Source organism: Ilyonectria robusta (genome assembly GCF_021365365.1).
Source record: "Ilyonectria robusta strain PMI_751 chromosome Unknown BGZ61scaffold_12, whole genome shotgun sequence".
Taxonomy (NCBI): Eukaryota; Fungi; Ascomycota; class Sordariomycetes; order Hypocreales; family Nectriaceae; genus Ilyonectria; species Ilyonectria robusta.
Window position 1 is genome coordinate 657,893 of NW_025764446.1, and position 17,751 is coordinate 675,643.

Below are 17,751 nucleotides of genomic sequence, written 5' to 3' on the forward strand. Positions count from 1 at the left end.
ACCCGCCTCCGCCTCACCAGCCATGCCTGCTGAGAACGAGTCACCCGCGAGAGAGCCCACCACTCGCGGTCGCGGCCGTGGTGGACGAGGTCGCGGTGGACGAGGTCGTGGCGGTCGTGGTGGCTCTAGTGCTGCTGTGGCCAAACCTCCTGCCACCAAGACCGGCCGCGGCGGATCGCGAAGAGGCCGAGCAAAGAACTTCTCGGACTCGCGCGTCCAAGCTGCTTACGAGCGCCAACGGCACCTCAAGGCCACGTACCAGGCGGTTGCTCATGCGCTCAAACCCGCGTTGCAGGAGCTCGCCGAGCGCAGCATCGACGAGGCCATCCAGAACCCAGACACATACAGACACGCGGATGAGCACTTCCCCGTCATCCGTCAACTCCAGGCCAATCTCCAACGCAAGCTGGCTGAACACGAGCACCGTCTGAATTGGGATCTTAAGCTCGCCGAGGACATGCATCGCGCTGACAATTACGTGGCCGAGCAAGAGTTCGCGGTAAGTCTGCCCTTCTGCACCTGACGTTCGCCCCCCGTCGCGGAAATTTCCATGAGGCTCTTGGCGTCTAATCTCTAACCCCACACAGAACGGCTTCAACGACATTGAGGAGCAATTCTTCCAGAGCCAAGAGAACCGCGCTCGCGTTCTCGCTGCCCTCCAAGCAAAAGGTCTTCCCGTTGATGTGAGTATCTTTTTCTCCCTATCCGTCGCTTCGGAATCCTTCGCTCTGGCTTCCGATCCGCCGCTGACGCACGTCATCCACTCAAGGTCCGCGATGACCAATATGAGTACAAAGTTATCTCAGATGAGCATTTTGACAAAGACTTCGGCATTTATGAATGCTACAAGAATGGTTATCTTGTACCCTATCCCTCGCGTGTTGAGGGGACCGAGATGTGGCAAAAGGCTCGTGATGCCGACGCCGCCGTGGCCGCAACTACCACCGTCCCCTCCGCACCAACCAGAGGCGGCCGTGGTAGAGGCCGTGGTGGTATCAAACGGAGAGCCCCAGAGCAACCCGATGGCCAACCCACGCCCAAGAAGAGCACCAGGGGGACATCCGATCTTCTTGGCACACCCATGGGCATGGCACCATCCAAGGGCCTGCTTGCTTCCGCCGCCGAAGTTGAGGATACTCCTGAGGGAACCCCGGGTGATGAGGACTCTGTCCCAGCATCTCCTGAACCACCCAGTTTCTTCAACGGCCTCGCGCCCGCGGCACTCGCCAAAGCGCAGGGCAAACTCCCCTCTCGCGAGAAGAGCCCTCAGCTGCCGAAGAACATCTCGGACCCAGATGAGTATGGCTTCCGCATATACAACCAGCGATCAAACTTCCGAGAGAAGGGGGGCAACAGCCGTCTAATTACCCCGCACCTCTTTTGGTTCGAGGACTGGGAGATTGGTTTCCGAGATACTACCAATGACTCTACCAAGGGCCACAACCGTGCGAAGCGTGGCAAGTACCTTGATACCCCCAACAGCAACGGGATGCATTTTGATCACTGGTGCAACGGTTACGATTTTTCGTCCACCACACCGGAAGATTTCGACTTGGAAATGGTCAAGCGCTACGGCGTGCATCCCAAGTATGGTGTCCTCATGCCTAATCGCCCAATTGTCTACGAGGAGCCATCGCCCTGTGTCATGCCTGGCAAGCCGGTGGTTTACATCGCGAACCCTTCTGGGCGAGTTCACCACGCTTCACGGTCCTTCCTCAAGGTCACGAACCACCGTCGCTCCGACGATAACCCGTGGCGGGTAAAGATTGGTGCCTCCTTCAGACGCTTCTGCAAGATTGACGATATCGAACTCGAAGATGTTTCCGTTTCCGACTATGCCCGCCCTGACGAGGACCTCCAGGCCCAGTCTTTGGGCACTGCAATCAAGGAACTCGAATCTAGACCCATCATTAAGGAAGAAGAGTCGGAGCCAGAGGAGGAGTCGGTTGAAGAAGAGGTGCTTCCTCTCCAAGAAGGTGGATTCACTGACCTCTCCGTTTTGACATATGCGAGTGCATTCCTCGAAGCACAGGAGACAGCCAAGGCCGCGCGACCTGCGCCAAAACCGGCTCGTTATGATGCGATCCGCGATGTCTTTACGGACTCTAAGCCAGCCGCCGCTCCCGCTCCAGAGGCGGACCCCCACCTTGGCCTTAACCTTCTTGCGCAGCTTAGCAACGTCGTGAGCACCTCCGATGATCCAAATGCCGTCAATGGCATGGGCCCTAAGCCAATCGAACACTTGAGCGTCACCGAGTCGGATCTTCGAAGTACAATCCCTCGGGGTAACGAACTTCCCCCGGTTGCCCCTAACCCGATCCCCATTGACCCTCGGTTCAATCCTACTGAGGCTCCCCAAGGGTATATGCACTCACAACCTCGTGCACAACCGCCGATGCAACCGACCGGCCTGGTGCACCCCCATCCTGCGGATGTGATGCCGTACCCACCCGTCCACGATCATCCTGTACCACAACATCAACAAGTGCGACCATCCGACTACCCGCCCCCTCCACAGCAAGGACACCCCCAAGACCCAGGGGCATACATGTCGCATGGTGGCTACCCTAACCAAGGCCATCGTGATGTTCACATGAACCAAGGCCGTCCAATTGATCCTGGATTCAATCCTCGCCGTATGAGCGGCTACGGCGCGGATGCCACTGATTACTCACGATCATACTGGTCACAGCAACCGCCTCCTGGCCCGCAAGCTCCGCCTGCGTCGGCTCCAGGCCCTTCTCCCCATTATCAATCGCAGTCTTTGGCACCCTCGCGCATCCCATTCTCCCACAACGCCAGTGCTGAGCCCTTGCCTCCACTTCGACCACCTAGAGGGCGAAACCAGTCTGTGGAGGAAGGGATCATTGACCCCAATATGCGACCGGGCGTCCATAACAGCCTTGGGGGTTCATACTATCCCCCAGGCCCCTCTCGGTCCTACCATCGAGGTTACGCAGCCCCGGAGCCACATGGGCCGCCGCAGTTGCAACCCATCACCACGGACAGGATCCTCCCTAACCCGCAAACTAGTGGCCAGGGATACATGACCTCCCCTAACCTTGGCTATGCTCACCAGGTTCTGTCGCCTACTTACGGAAACCCTCCTTCAATGGCTCCCATGGTTCACAGCCCCCAAGAAACCCCGCCAGGTCTCCCAAACTCGATCCACCGTCATAGATCTACCCCTTCCGGATCCTCTGACGCAGGGAACAAATACAGAAAATTGCAGCCCGCTCCGGTTCCCGCGCACCGTGCCTGGCCAAACAAGCCAGAATTGAAGACCATACCATACGACCACAAGGAAACCGGATCTGCTGCAGCCTTGCCCAGCTCAGGCCCGACCCAGATCAGGGGCTGGAACGTGAACCAACCCCGGAAGAGAGGTAAAGTTGACAAGCATGAGAGAGGCGAGCCCGGGCAAGATCGAGAAGACTCCCGATAGAGTAAGGGTGGTTCTTCGGATGCCCCAGGCCAGCGAACTCAGGACCAGCCAATCTTCAACAACATAAGATTTGCGAAGCCTTTTGCCGGAACACCATCTCGGACATCCCACGATGGGTCGAAGGAACGTGTGAAGATGACACCAACAAAGAAAACATCACCCGAAATGGAGGTGATTGAATCGGTAACGCGAACTACCGAGTCAAAAGGGTCGAAGCGGAAGGCTTCTGTGATAGTACAGGAGCAGGAAGCAAACCCTATGAAGCGACGATTGAGGCCTAGGAAACCGGCCGAACCTGACGTTGTCATTATGGATGTGCGACCGTCGCCTAAGGGCCGAAAGAAGACCCAAGCAGCGAAGAAGATAGCTTTGACGAGGAAACTGTTACCGAAGTACGAGGAGCCCCAGCAAGACACTGGGGGCAGACCTGCCAAGAATGGTCAGGTCCTAGTTGAACTTGAAGATACGACGGACATTCAAACCAAGACGGGCCACCACTCGGTCGCACCGATTGAGATTGCTAGCACGGATGAGGAAGAGCTTTGAGGCTCAGCGCCAAGAAGAGGGGATGGATGCTTCATTATGTTGACAACCGGTTGGAACTAGCCTACTTTTCAGGCATTATCTATTCGCTGCCACGATACCCTTGTTCTCGGCGGCTCCCACCAGCACTAGGAACGGCGGCAGAAGTGCTCTTCTCATCGCATCCACGGAGTTTTAGGCGAGCATTCCCCTTGCGACCAGTTCCCTCCTCGATTTTTGTTTTTTGGAACTGGTCACCCGCATACACGTCTTTCTGTTATTGTTTTCTGAGTACAATACGCCGCGACTTTTCCTCTTTCTCTCCCGAATAATTAACTGTCTTTTTCTTTCTTTTGGGTTATTGCACAGCATTTGCGACACACAAGGGGGCGGCAATGCATCTTTGGGGCTGGCCGTGTGGCTTCCCCTTCCCCTTCATCTCTTGTATGGAATAGTAGTTTTGCTGTTTTTTGGACTGGAATGGAAGGGTATGGAGATGGATGGCACGGAAAACGGAGGTTTCTGGGCTGCATCTGCGGAAAAGGGGCATGGAACGGACTATTGGAAGCGCAACTCGAAAGAGGATGTGAACTAAAGTTCGTTAGTAGAAGGGAGGAATCGATACAAAGCACTTTATATGCATACTCTCGTGCACTTTGTGTGGTGAAACTATTATTGTGGGCATGTGTGATCCAGGACGATTCACTTGAACGACGTAGGTTTGCCAGACTTTTTGAAAAGAGGTTTGGTTTCTCAGATTCGACTAATATCTTACAAGGTATCATCTATTCATTGCCGGCATCTACCTTCAGCCAACTCATGGCACGATGCAATGCATATCCCAACCCCTTGCCTAGTCCACCTTCCTGTGACGTCGGCTTTTTTGTTTCGTCAGTTACAAGTGGCAACATGCCGCCGTCTTTAAGCACTTTGCTCACGTTCTAGTTCCCGGTGGACGCTTCTCCATCCGCTGCGGGCTTCTCAGCCGCGGCTGGTGCGGCCTGTTCAGCTGCCCTGGCCACGGGTTCTGCTGGGTTCAGTTGTGACGGGTCGGCGATGGGGGGAATGGAGGCAATGGAGCCGTCAGGGATGGGTAGGCCGCCGGGGATCATGATGGGGTGGTGAGGGATCGCGCCCATAGCGGTCGGATCAACGCCCATGCCAAGGAGGGCATCCATGGAAGGGGGCATCATCATGGGGGCGCCGCCATTGGGCAACATGGCAGGGTCGGCAGGGCCGCTGAGGGAGAACATGCTGGCGCCGAGAGAGCCCTCTGGGTGGAGCGGGTACATAAGGGCCTCCATGGAGTTGCCATCGAACACAACCATGTTCTGGATGGGCTGTTGGGTCTGGCCGAGGACATTGATGACATCCTGGGCGAGCTGGCCGCCGAGGATGGCGGTGACAGGGGCGATCTCGCTGCCGAGGTTCTGGAGGAAGCTGCGGAGGAACTCAGGCCTGAGGGTCTCGCTGGGGAGGTTGAGGGCCTTGTGCTTCTGGGTGGCCATCTGCGTGAACATCTTAAGGTCGTCGCGGGTGCTGGGTGCGCGGCCGCCCTGAAGCTGGGTAAACTCCCAGAGGGCACGCAGGCACGAGAGCGCCGGGGTGACGCTCTTGAGGCGGCGACGCGACTTGGTGTAGTCATCCGGAAGGACGGCAACGTCGCTGGCGAGGTACCAAGTCGAATAGAGCTCGCGCTTGGTGACGGACTCAACCGTCTTGGGGCCCTCCTTGCGCGTCTTGACGTCGACGATTGAGCGTGTGCGCGTCTCTTGGCCGGGGACGGTGGGCACGTTGCCAACATCGCGCTGGATGACGTAGTCATGTTCAACCAAGTCGCTGAAAATGAAGCCGTAGAGGCCGTGGGAGCCGGCGGCGTAGAAGGCCTTGCCGTGGAGGCGGGTGGCCGTGTTGATGAGGTTGAAGGCGTCCGGGTCGAGGTCGGTGGCGATGACGATGTCAAAGCCGGCAAAGTAACTAGGGCCCTTTGACTTGACGCCGTCGGCGTCGACGTGGACGCGCACACGGGGGTTGAGCTTCTGGATGGAGGCGCTGGCAGCCTGGGCGCGGTTCTGACCGACAAGGCCCTGCTGTTCGGGGAGGAAGAACTGGGCGCCTAGGTCGGCCTCGGTGACGGGAGAGCCGTCGAGAAGGGTGAGAGAGCCGACACCGGCGAGGACGAGGTTCTTTGCGATCTCATTTGCAAGGGCCTTGATGGTGATGAGGAGGATGTTGGCGCTCTGAATCTTGGCCTGGGCCGCCATGCCCCAGAGGCGGATCTGACGATCATAGAGTGCAATTTCATCTGAGAAGAATGTTAGAGTTGAGAGACGGAGAGGGAAAACAAGATAGAGTGCTTACCCGCACTGATTCCGCTTGGTTGAGCCACGGGTGCGGCATGGCCGTTGCCCATCATCGTGCCTTGCTGCATCATGAAGGCTGTTGGGTCAGCTATAGGTAAACCAGCAGCGACGGCCATGGGCTGATTCTGCATCAGAGGCAGGATGCCAGCCATGGCCTCAGGGTTGACCTGGTTGACGAGGTGCTCGGGGAACTGAGGAAAGCCGTTGCCGTTGGCGGCGGTATCCATGAAAGGGATCACACTGGCACCAACAGCTGCAGCAGGAGCGGGAGTGGCATCGTGGAGCTGAACTTGAGGCTGCTGAGCTTCAGCGGTACGCTGCTGTTGAGCCTGGTCCTGGGCTGATGAGTCCATCTTGCGGTCGCTGCGATGAAACGAGATGAGATGAGATGAGAGAGAAGTGTGCCGAAGATGGATGAGATGAGATGAGTGAAGCAAAGACGGTTGGTCGTCGGTGCGAGGCTGAGGACGAGGCTACCTAGTTGCAGATCGGGAGCGGGTGAGGGTTGTTATTGAGGCGAGCCGTTGACGCGCTTGAGCAAGGATGCAAAGAAGAAGGCCCAGCCGGCTGGGAAAAGACGGCGGGGGGGCGTCGAAAGACTCATGGACCGGGAGCCGGACCCGCGTGTTTAATGAGGGCGCCGCTGAAGGGGCTGTTGGTGTTTGGGTTTTGTTTGTTCGGGATGCACGTTTTCTGGGTTGCGCCGTGATATATTGGCATCGAATCTGGGCCGAAGCGTGTAGGGGTACGTACATGACGCCAGCCGGCGTTGGCCATTGGTCGTTGGCCGGGGAAATTTGTTCGCGGGCCGGGGCATGGGGGTGGTGGTGGTGGTGCGCTACCAGGAGAGATAAAGTGGTACCTGAGATTGCGTGTGATTGATGTGAATTGAGGGGTCACTGTGTATCATTTGTCTCATTCTCCGCCGACAGGACAGGCGGACCTCAAGGATCAACGGAGTGCATTCGCGACAATATTCGAGACTCAGCAGAACATGAAGAGATGGCTATAATTATCCGGGTATCATTCTAGTCTCAAGAAGGTCGAGCCCCCGCAAGGATTTTCTGACAAAGAGCACTACACATATTGAATCCATGCGTGTTGCCGACGCCGCCCAGCAAACGTCGCCCGTGTGGCCGAGGACCCCCGCCATGAGGATGCAGTGCGATGCGCTTCCACTTCCGCCGGGGCAATTGGTTGGCTTCACAAACGGGAAACGAGAATGCTATATTGAGAAAGAGGAGCGGGACGGCATGGTCCATTTGGGAGGGATTTGAAACGAGTAGTTTGTCGGGTCCGGGCAGGAAAGGCTGAGTGACCATGCAACTTACGTGTGACGCCAACAAGCCTCCTCGCAGACACGCACAGTGCAGTGTCAAATGATTGTCACATCTTGGCAATGATGGTCTGGAATCAGCATTCTGTAGCCACAGGTAAATATTCTGAACATATTTATAGAGCCAGTATTGCATGTTAGGGTGTTTGGCCGTCCACTGACATTCCTTCACGTATCGAGATCATATATGGGTTGGGAAAACCGTGAAAAGGCCCCTCAAGAGATACATACCATCAGCGGTTGTCCGAGCTAAACGGCTGGCTGCCTGGCTGCTGACCATTTAACGTCTAGCATGAGAGAGCTGCTTGGTAGGTGCTTTCCCCCTTCTCTGCGGCTGTGACCGCCTAATACCTACCGACCTACCTATACAGTGTCCTTTGCCGTCACTTCGTCATTCAAGCCCGGCCCTCCGTAAGTCACACGTCACAAAAGGTCACTGAGACTCAATTATACCTACGGATACGTATTGCCTCGATCCATTCAGCCATTCAGCCATTCTTCCACCCTCACCCACCCTCATCCACTTTGCCCACCATTTTCACCACTTTCACCATTTCCGCCAACTCTCCAACTCTCCGACTCTCCAACTCCCAAACGCAATATTCCCCCACGTCCCGTCCCGCTCCTTCTTGCCACCCTCAACGTCCATTAGCCCGCATTCTACCGGTCCGAGCCATTTTCACCACCAACATCCCCAATCACTCACTGCCTCCGTCGGGCCATTTTGCCGCCCTCTCCGCCTTTTGGCTTGACTTGGGCATCGCACCCGTCGTCGGCGTCGCTTAACGCTCTCTGGATGGTGAGCCTGCCCACCCGCTTGTCGCCGTCTCCGCCCGCCCCCGACTCCCAAACGCCGTCGTCGATATGATGCTCCCCCCGCCTCGGCGGCCTCGCTCGTGATCGTTCTTGACCTCGTGGCCCTGGGCTGGGAGGAACATAGGCGCAGGCACACGCACCAGCACAGAGACAATCAGCCGAGTGCTTTGCGGCGACAGAGGGCTAAACCGTAGCCTACAGTAGCCCACAGTAGCTCACACATCACCCACAGTCGAGTCATTTGCGCTGCAGCTGCACCCTGCCTCCCTGCCTCCCAGGCGCTGCCCCGAGCCTGACGACGCCATCTCGACTCCTCACGGCGACTCGAAACTCGAAACTCGACACCTCGAACTGCTGCTAACTGACAGTAATTTGCACCACATAACATCTGCTAGAATATCCTACCGTCTGGGGTTGGCGGATCGCTGGATGCAAGACATCACCACCTACCATTCCTGGAACCGTTATCTAGACACAACGACCGCCGCCGACCGCTCGCACGTCATATCCACCCACCGACTCGCCCGTCAACTCGCCTGTTAGATCCCCCACCAACTCACCAACTCACCGACCGCCTCCATCACCTCGTCCTCCCCATCAAGGATCAGACTTTCCTACCCTCACCACCATGTCTTCCAGGTCGGGGTCCAACTCCCACCGCCGCCACTCCCGAGAGCCTTTGGAAGACTTTCCGCCCCTCCCCGTCCCTAGGCTTCCCTCCCTGCGAGCCCTCGCCGCCCAGCGAGACCGAGACAGCGCTTTGCCGGCTTCGTCCAGCCGCCCCCAGTCGCGGCATTGGAGTGCCGCATCTCGCCGCGCCGAGCGCATTCGCAACCTCGAGAACAGAGACCCCAACTTCGACGACTTCTTCCGTCCATCAGATGAGGGGTGGCCCACGATGTCTCGTCGCGCCGACCGCATGCGGACTGCGAACGCCGAGAACAACCGCCCCGCCAACAACTTTGACGACCTGGATCGGTCCCTCGAGGAGGCTAATTCCCATATCCGACTCTTGGTTGATCTACAAAACCAAATGGCCCCCGAATACCCAATGCACATCCCCAGCTTCTCCCCGCCCCTTCGTCCTCAAGACCTCCCCGACTCCAATCGACGACACAAACGTCGGAAGCTGGATTCGGATCGTCTCGTGCCCAGCTTCAAGGGCTTCCGGTATGGAAGATACGGCCAGGTCGAACCCGGCGAACTTCAAATGGAGATTGTCAGTTGCGACGGAGGAATGTTCTCCAACGAATCCTCCTATGCCGCCGAGAACATCCTCCGCGATGACACTTCGGTGTACTGCACAAAAGGCAACCGATGCAACATAGTGCTGCGACACCAGGGAGCAACAGTATTCACTCTGCAAGAGCTGGTGATTAAAGCGCCAGCGTCTATGAACTATTCACATCCGTGAGTCTCAGGCCTCTTCCTTTTAGAGGGTGTTCATGGATCGAATCTTGGCTGACTGTTGGCAATAGTGTACGAGAAGGAATGGTTTTTGTAAGCATGAACCAGGATGACATCCTGAGCCGGACAGCTCAGTATCAGATCCAGTACGCCCCGAGGTCCAACGAAAATTCGAGGTCCCACGAAAATTCGAGGTCCTACGAAAATCCGAGGTCCTACGAAGATTCGAGGCCCAACGAAGATTCGCGTTCCTGGGATGCAAACCCTGACCTCATCCCCCCCGAGATCATGTCCATCCGCCATCACGACAATGGCACTACGACCACAGTCCCCCGTGGCACTTCCTACGGCCTCATCGGCGCCTGTATCGAAGACTACGAGCCCCGAACGCCTCAGATGCCCCGCGAGTTCGCGACCCCCCTGCCCGACTTCCGCGTCACCATCGAGTGCAGCGAGGAGGAGGAAGATGATGATGGCTCGCGCTTCCTCCGCCGCGCCCCAAACCACATCGGCTCCCTACCCTTCGAGACGGCCGACTCGGACTCGGAGGACGGCGTCGGCAATCCCTTTGGCTCCGAGTACCTCGATGACCCCCACCATCCTTCCCACTGGCGCCTCTATAACAGCGCGCCTAATACTGGCAGCGCCGCCAACCTGCGCCGCCTCCGTGATCGTGACCGTGACCGCGAGCGGGACCGTGATCGCGATCGCGAACGCCCCACCCTCTCTCTATCTGAGGCCTGGGAGGCTCACGCTTCGGCTACCCAGGACGCTGTCCGCGCCGTTGGCGGCGAGCTCCTTACGCCCTGCGCCCGCTTCCACATCGAGAAGAAGAAGAGCAAGTGCACTATCCGCTTCGACCCCCCCATCTCGGGCCGCTTCATCCTCCTAAAGATGTGGAGCTCCCACCATGACCCCACGAGCAATATCGACATACAGTCCATCATCGCTCGGGGCTTTGCCGGGCCCCGGTATTTTCCCTCTGTTGACTTGCGATGAGGCGGTTTATTACCAGTGGCTGTGATCAGGGCGGAGGGTATGACGGCTAGTTGCTAGGGGGTCATCGGGGCAGCCATTGAGCGATTGGCTAGCATTGGCATATGCACACTATTTGAAAAGGGATGGAGCCGGTGTTTTGTAATTTCTGCTTTCGCCCTCTGTGAGAGGGAGCATGTCTCAAGTGGTGGCACACCAAGTCCACAACCACGTGGTTGCATTTAGAGGAGTTCTGGAGATGGATAAGCAGCTGGATAGGCAGGGACTGGCTTTCCAATGGTACAAGACAGTTAAACAATGAATTGTGAATTCCAACCTGATCCGGAGACTGCCACTTGTGTCAGCACGTGCCTTTCTATAACCATTTATCGTCACGATGAGTGCCGTATAAACCATGGAAGCCATTGACTGCCCTAACGCCATTGGATTTCTACTTGTACCCTTCCCAAAACTAGACGATACAATATAAGTCATGTCCATCACTCCCTCGTCTATCCACTCCCTCCACCCCCTTGCAACGTGCCGGATGACTCCACACCATTGTTCCCCGTCAAGTCATGGTTGCCCGAGATCATGCAGCCATGCTGACATCCCCGGCTAGGTGGGACAGTTGACTGGAAGAGCGAGTGACGGGCTGGCTTTTTTCATTTTCAACTTGGCGTTCATTTTCGACATGGCGTTCACCCTGAACTTGGTGTTCATTCTCAACTTGCTGTTCACTCTGAACTTGGCGTTCATTCTCAACTTGCTGTTCACTCTCAACTTCGCGTTCATTCTCAACTTGCTGTTCATTTCCAACCTGCTGTTGCAGATTCCGCCATAGCAAGGCCAGGATCAGTGCTCCTAGGGCAATTAAGACGCCAACAAACCTAGTGAAGGTTAGTGAATGTGGTCATCTGCCGAGGGTTCAAAGAGACGCCTGACACATTGATGTGATTGAAGATGAGTGTCACCCTCGTCATACTTGAGGTCTCCGGTTTGACATGCTTCAGAAAAATGCCTTCTTTTTTCCATCCGAAGACGAAAGCGGGCACTGAGATGAGGACAACGAATGTCACGACACGGAAAGTGTCGTATGGCATACGGGGTTTCGCCTGTTCAGGGAGGTGGAAGTAGTAAATGAGGATTGCGAAGGCACAAGTCGCCGAGAGAAAGGTAGTGACTGCGAGCGCAACATAAGGGGCCCAGCTAGAATGAATGCAATCGCCACTGGAGTTCTTGGAGTCGAAGTCTGTACACCTTCTGAGCTTGTGGGTGGTGATGGTGTTGAGGACGAAGAGGGCAAGACCGCATAAGGCGAAGAAGACGAGCAAGACTTTGAGGGAGACAAGGTAGATTCTGCCAAAGGGAGTTCCAGGACGGGTATTGGCGCGAACCATATTGGTCTTCCGGGGGGGTAAGGAGTAAAGGCGTATGGTCAAGAAGTAATATAGAGCGTAGCAAAGTAATGAGGCTAAGACGGTGCTGGTCCAGATAACGAAGAAGAATGCAAGTGCAATAGCGACGCGGCCTAGTTTTGCTTGCATTGGCGATGATTGATGGAGTATAGACTGGAATAAGGCGGAAGACAGGATACGAAGTGGTTTTGTGACCGCAAAGTCGGGGACGGTCTTTCCTGGACGCCATGATGTCGAAGGGCAGTTGGGAAGTTGCAAGAGTTGGTGAGGAGCGAGGGAGGATCGAAGCAGACCGGGAAGGCCGACGAGAATCTACTTGCATCAAAGTGGTAACTGGTTTTCGATGTTGGTCACTCTATCCCAGGTTGCTTGACGACTTGGGTGGCTGAACATGTAAGACGGCAGGCGGGATAGTACTGATTTGGGAAAGCTACGATGACATGGGCAGGCGATTGACCGCATGGGAACACAATGTAGGCGGGTGGGTTGGAGGTAGACCAATGAACTGACTGCCTGAAGATGTCGAGCATAGGGTTCTGCTTTTGATATTTTGCTTTTGATACAACGTGGCCACGGCTGGGACTGATTCATATTTCCTCTGGGCTGCTGTTGTTACGTTTAGTGTTGGATTTCATCATGTCGGCAATTGGTAAAAAAGGAATTCGAGTTCGAGGCGGAATCACTAGAAACCGAAGGTGCATGAATGTGCGACTTCCAACTCGCCGTTATTATGGCGTCTTTACCTATGTCACATATACCCTCCTGTCCTGAGAATCTACTCTGTTGCTTTGGATGTCGGGAAGCTTGCGGAGTGTGTTGAGTCTCTGCAGCGTGGTTGGTCGAGGCCAAGCTTGAGGCAGGCAGCCCAGGCAATAGCAGCGGAGGATCCCTGTAAATTAGCTTCCTGTTAAAGCACCCCCGCTAATAGCCCCTAACAGCAGCCACGTAGATCCACTAAGAACCACTAACAGCCACTGAAGCATGGCGACCATGAGGAACCCTGGACCCCTGGGGTTTCTCGGCAAGCTGCAGCGTGCCAGAGGTCTCAGGCTGTACGGTGCTGCGGTTACCGTTATGCATGATCCCTGTTTGACGGACGCCCGTTGATGTTTCCACAAAGCAATTAAGGTCAAGGCTGTAATAAAGGATCACGAGGGGCATTCTGCGTCATAGATAAGGCGCGACTGGAACTCAGCTGGCGCTGGGAGCATTCCTCGGATGGTTATTATTGGCCTTGTTCGGGTGTCGTAGTCCAAGACCGGTTGGAATACCGATCCGCCGACATGGCCAGCAGCACCGAGTGCGGGCCGGGCGGGCGTGGCGTCGGGCCAAGCATTCTCGGTGGATTTTGCTACATGCCTAAGAGTGGTAGGTATCGGTGACGACGAGACAGGTTGTGACCGGATCGACTCTGATGGGGTGTTAGGTGGTTAAGTAGGTGGGCGGTGTTTCAACGCATTCAATTAATTCCGAGCGCGGGGGTTCACTGCCGGGAATTACTCAAGTTATGCGGCAAATGCGCGAATGTGCGGATGATGTGCAAACATGTGAATGTCTGCAAAGCTCTCTGTTTATGCTACGCTGCCGTGGTAAACAAGCATGGCACTATCTCCGCTTGACTCGTAAGGTCTGTCAGTTGCCACCTCCACCAGCGCCGCCCGCTGTTTGGCTGGAGCCGGACCCCTCCCGAAGTTGGGCAGAATAGTCAAGTCACTCATCAATCACTCACTCGTCACTCAATCAACAATCAATCACTACTCGTCACAACCTCCACCACGACGCAAACCCACCGCCCGGTCCGCCCAACCGGACTCGGCCACGCGCGGGGCGTCTCTCAGGTTTCTGCTTCCAGTGCGTCCGGTCATCGATCTTCTGCATGCGTGCGTTGCGTTGTTGCAGGGCCTAGACTGCACTCGAGCTTCCTGATCTACTGGTCTCCTCCCTCCTCTTGTCTTTCCTCCAGCCAAAGCTCCGTCTGCGTCGTCCGTCGTCCATCGACCATCGTGTCTCGCTCGTCCTCGCTTTCTTTCCCTTCATTATTCGCCCTTCCCTCGAACCAAACCCCCGGTTTCCCTCTCGTGGGTCCCTGCTCTATACCCTTACCATTCGTTCTCGTACGCACCTCGGAGTCTGGGACATACGTACGCCCACCCCCTGTCTCTCATCTCCGCCGTCTGGATCTGCCCGACTGTCTCCAGTTTCCTCCCCAAACGGTCCCACACTGGAAACATTAGCCCATCATGCTAGACTCCCGTCCCTCGCCCAGGTCGCCCAGGTCGCCCGGATCTCCTGGCTCGTCTGGCCAGGGGCTCAACCAGCTCCAGCTTCGCCTCGACTGCCGTCCTCGTTTTACTGGTACTGGCTCTCGCTCTGCTGCTGCTTCCTCTACTCTATCTGCAACCCGCTCTGCTGCCCCTGGACCTGCTACATCACGCTCCTTCGCTCTCGACTCTCCGCTCCATATAGCAGAAACAGAAACGCTCTCCCCGCCTGGTTCCCCATCATCGCCTTCAGCTCCGCAGCTGCTTCAATCGCCTCCCGTTTCCCCTCGACGCCGCGACTCGGGCCTCCATGTAGACGCCGGATCGCCAAAGCACCGATCCCCCTTGCGCAACGCCATCTCCTACTCCGACGCCCCCCAAGGCCTCGACCATTACTTCACGGCCCCGACCACAGGCCCTCGAGTCTGCCAAAACCAGTTTGGCTCCGTCGATATGGCTTACACCGGCGACAAGAGGACGCCTGCTTTGAGGCCTGTCGACCCAACCATGGCCGCGTCCCCATCACAACCTTCAGACAGCAGTCCCCTCTCAAGATGGTTCACACGAGGAAGCACGCCTGTCCCCGACTCCCAGTCAGCATCCTCCGTTACTTCAACTCCTTCAAGGACGCGTAGCGCATCATCGACACCGAAAATGGGATCCCCCGCCGGAAGCTCTCGCTTTGCCTTCTTCACCTCTCCCGCCTCAAACTCCCCGGTCCCCGTGCCCCAGAACGACGAGCTCATGAACATCGATATCCAATCCGCTCTCTTCCCCGGTGGACCGCCCATTGACGGATCTGCCTTTTCACCAGCAGCCTTCAAGAACCTACAAATGAACGCCATCGGCCTGCTCGGAAAGTTCCAAAGCGCCTATCAACAACGCACTATTGATTATCAAGAGCTGAAGTCTGAGCGTGACGCGCAGGATGAGGAGAAAGAGGAAGTGGAGATACGGGTCCAGCACTTGAAGATGCAGTTGGAGGAAATGGCTCGCAAAGCCGCTGAACGCGAAGAGACGATGGCATCGTTGCTCCAAGAGCTGGCCCAGGAAAAGAGGTCGCGAGCAGAGGAACAGCAAGCCGCCCGGTACAAGTGTGTCTCCTCATCTGAGGCCTCGATTGTATCAGAAGACCTGAGCATCGATGAGGATCGCCAGAAGCGGAACTGGAGAAAGAGTACCGCTACCTCAAAGTCCGACCTCAGTCTTGATACAGACGAGGACAGCATGGACGAAGCCAGCATCTTTTCTCGTTCTCGGAGCCCGACTAATGCCACGAGCATGTCTGAGATCAGCCCTTCCGCCACTCCTACTCAGCAAAAGCCGGCGATGCTGGAACCACCACGTCACAGTAGGACTAGCAACCCCCAAATGACCACTTTTCAAAAACTGTTCAAGGGCTACGCCAATGAAGCACACAAGGATGGAGACTCGGCAATAGGCGCTGATGGCTGTCGCAACTGTCAGGGACAGGATGCCAGCGTGGCCTGGGACACCGTCAGTCTACTCAAAGATGAGAACAAGGGTCTCAAGACAAGAGTGCAGGAGCTAGAAACGGCAGTTGAGGGCGCTTTGGACGTCATAAACGGTCTTGCACTATGAGGCGTTGATATGATTTTTCTTCAATGAGTGGTGCTTAAGGATTGGTGGTTTTTTCTTCGGGTGTTCTCGGACGGGGATATATACGGCGTTGTGTGCATCTGATACCACTCTGAATTGGACGGAGAATTGTTTATACCTTTCTATTATAGCAAGTAGAGGAGTAAAAGACTCCTCGAAAAGCATGACCAAGTACCTACCAGATGAGATAGAAACTTTGGTACTTTACATGATACTCGTTTCTCGTGCTCTTCCTTTTGGCCTGGGATATATATTGTGATCTGACCCGAGTTCTGAGGTTCTCACTTCGAGTTCATGATATGTAAGAAGAGGAGGTATGAACGATATCTTGGGTATGATCCATGGCCCGTGGAAGGTTTCTCCCGCACATTTCAGGTGAGGGCGACAAATCTAATACATGCAACAATGATCGAGGCAATTCCTCACCAGCGGACCATGATCCACACAACACCGCGGTCACAATCTCAACTGTCATTGACTTGAAAATTGGTATTGGCCGGTTCCGTGGCCTGAGATAGTCTACCCTTCTCGGCGCGCGAGGTATATGTACACACCAGCTTCCCTCACACCATCTTTTCCCTCTTCGCCAGTCCCGACTCCCATGTCTCTCGTACAGCCGCTCGAATTTAGTGGTGGGCCTCACCGTGGGCCTCGCCGTGGTGATGGTCGTCCTCGAGGAAGAAGTACTCGTAGCCGCAGTAGCCGGCAAAGGCGACGGACGCGATGCCCAGGCCGGGGAAGGCGTTCTTGAAGCGGTTCCAGCGGGAGAAGGTTCCGGTGTATCGCCAGGCCTCACTGCGGGTGGGGACTGTGTCAGCATACCAGAGGTTCAGGGTCGAGGGAGGGACAAGGAGATGGGAAGAGGGCGGACGTACTTTCGCTCCCAGGGATCGTATCGGGGAGTGCCGGTGGACTCCTTGAAGGCCCGCATGTTGAAGCCGGTGACGTTGGGCTTGGGCCCGCGGGCGGCCGCTCGTAGCACTCTGCGAGCTGGTGTCAGCGACGACGGTTCAATTGGACGGGAGAGGGCATCGCGTGCTCCAGGGAGGGAGCGGCAATGGGCGGTGGGCGGGCGTACGTGGTGGGAAGCATCGTGAAGGGATTCGCGGGCTCGTGGTTGATGTGACGGAGACGGACGACGAAGAGACGCTGGGCGAATGGAGAGCGAGCCAATTCAATCCAGCCAGTCCACTCTCTGCGGCGACGGGTGTGCACAGCGCTGAGTACGGTACCTAGGTACCTACCTAGAGTAGCGGCCCGGAACAAAGGTACCCCGGTACTCCGTGCCGCCAACTACCCGTGCACGGACCATAACTACTGCGTCTCTCTGACGAGGCTCCTGCACTCTCTGCTGGGCAGAAAGCATACGGTATCAATCCTCATCGCCATCGCCTCCGCATCGCACATCGCTCCTCGCACATCTCGAAGTCTTTTTAGCCCTCCCCAACCCCCACGATCAACAACCTCTCCATTCGCAACCGCATCATCTCACCCCAGGCGCCCGTCATCGTCAAAGCCCCCGGTCGTCGCAACAACCCCTCGCCCGCGTGTATTTCTAGAGAGCACATCTCCCTTTCGTCTTGTCCTG

The 17,751-nt window shown here is 56.3% G+C and overlaps 8 protein-coding genes across 8 annotated transcripts; 4 read left to right on the forward strand and 4 right to left on the reverse strand.

Moving 5' to 3' along the window:
* Positions 1-22: 22 nt before the first annotated feature.
* BGZ61DRAFT_533538 (uncharacterized protein) lies at positions 23-3,445 on the forward strand (the record flags this gene model as incomplete). Its single annotated transcript, XM_046254023.1, has 3 exons — positions 23-499; positions 588-683; positions 770-3,445. 3 exons carry the CDS (start codon positions 23-25, stop codon positions 3,443-3,445), a joined length of 3,249 nt encoding a protein of 1,082 aa, XP_046103228.1.
* Positions 3,446-3,610: 165 nt separating this feature from the next.
* On the forward strand, positions 3,611-3,991 carry BGZ61DRAFT_533539 (uncharacterized protein; the record flags this gene model as incomplete). Its single annotated transcript, XM_046254024.1, has 1 exon — positions 3,611-3,991. The coding sequence occupies one exon, from the start codon at positions 3,611-3,613 to the stop codon at positions 3,989-3,991; it is 381 nt and encodes a 126-aa protein (XP_046103229.1).
* A 917-nt stretch (positions 3,992-4,908) lies between these two features.
* On the reverse strand, positions 4,909-6,683 carry BGZ61DRAFT_354495 (uncharacterized protein; the record flags this gene model as incomplete). The annotated part of the gene is made up of 2 exons (XM_046240614.1): positions 4,909-6,272; positions 6,329-6,683. The coding sequence occupies 2 exons, from the start codon at positions 6,681-6,683 to the stop codon at positions 4,909-4,911; spliced, it is 1,719 nt and encodes a 572-aa protein (XP_046103230.1).
* A 642-nt stretch (positions 6,684-7,325) lies between these two features.
* BGZ61DRAFT_453782 (uncharacterized protein) lies at positions 7,326-7,785 on the reverse strand. Its single transcript, XM_046246118.1, has one exon. The coding sequence runs from the start codon at positions 7,590-7,592 to the stop codon at positions 7,365-7,367; it is 228 nt and encodes a 75-aa protein (XP_046103231.1). The 5' UTR covers positions 7,593-7,785; the 3' UTR covers positions 7,326-7,364.
* Positions 7,786-9,110: 1,325 nt separating this feature from the next.
* Positions 9,111-10,888, forward strand: BGZ61DRAFT_494781 (uncharacterized protein; the record flags this gene model as incomplete). The annotated part of the gene is made up of 2 exons (XM_046250800.1): positions 9,111-9,892; positions 9,961-10,888. The coding sequence occupies 2 exons, from the start codon at positions 9,111-9,113 to the stop codon at positions 10,886-10,888; spliced, it is 1,710 nt and encodes a 569-aa protein (XP_046103232.1).
* A 583-nt stretch (positions 10,889-11,471) lies between these two features.
* Positions 11,472-12,323, reverse strand: BGZ61DRAFT_453787 (uncharacterized protein). Its single transcript, XM_046246119.1, has one exon. It carries the CDS (start codon positions 12,262-12,264, stop codon positions 11,755-11,757), a length of 510 nt encoding a protein of 169 aa, XP_046103233.1. The 5' UTR covers positions 12,265-12,323; the 3' UTR covers positions 11,472-11,754.
* A 1,700-nt stretch (positions 12,324-14,023) lies between these two features.
* BGZ61DRAFT_453790 (uncharacterized protein) lies at positions 14,024-16,390 on the forward strand. Its single transcript, XM_046246120.1, has one exon. The coding sequence runs from the start codon at positions 14,523-14,525 to the stop codon at positions 16,143-16,145; it is 1,623 nt and encodes a 540-aa protein (XP_046103234.1). The 5' UTR covers positions 14,024-14,522; the 3' UTR covers positions 16,146-16,390.
* On the reverse strand, positions 16,380-17,362 carry BGZ61DRAFT_453791 (NADH-ubiquinone oxidoreductase B12 subunit family-domain-containing protein). The gene is made up of 3 exons (XM_046246121.1): positions 17,242-17,362; positions 17,039-17,146; positions 16,380-16,958 (listed from the first exon to the last, which is right to left on the reverse strand). Exons 1-3 carry the CDS (start codon positions 17,253-17,255, stop codon positions 16,790-16,792), a joined length of 291 nt encoding a protein of 96 aa, XP_046103235.1. The 5' UTR covers positions 17,256-17,362; the 3' UTR covers positions 16,380-16,789.
* Positions 17,363-17,751: the final 389 nt, after the last annotated feature.

Bases quoted from the DNA above. Each gene is read 5' to 3' on its own strand.
- BGZ61DRAFT_453782 (XM_046246118.1), bottom strand. From the start codon at position 7,592: ATGGACCATGCCGTCCCGCTCCTCTTTCTCAATATAGCATTCTCGTTT.
- BGZ61DRAFT_453787 (XM_046246119.1), bottom strand. From the start codon at position 12,264: ATGGTTCGCGCCAATACCCGTCCTGGAACTCCCTTTGGCAGAATCTAC.
- BGZ61DRAFT_453790 (XM_046246120.1), top strand. From the start codon at position 14,523: ATGCTAGACTCCCGTCCCTCGCCCAGGTCGCCCAGGTCGCCCGGATCT.
- BGZ61DRAFT_453791 (XM_046246121.1), bottom strand. The intron at 16,959-17,038 runs GTACGTCCGCCC...CCCCACCCGCAG, and splicing joins TACGATCCCTGGGAGCGAAA to TGAGGCCTGGCGATACACCG.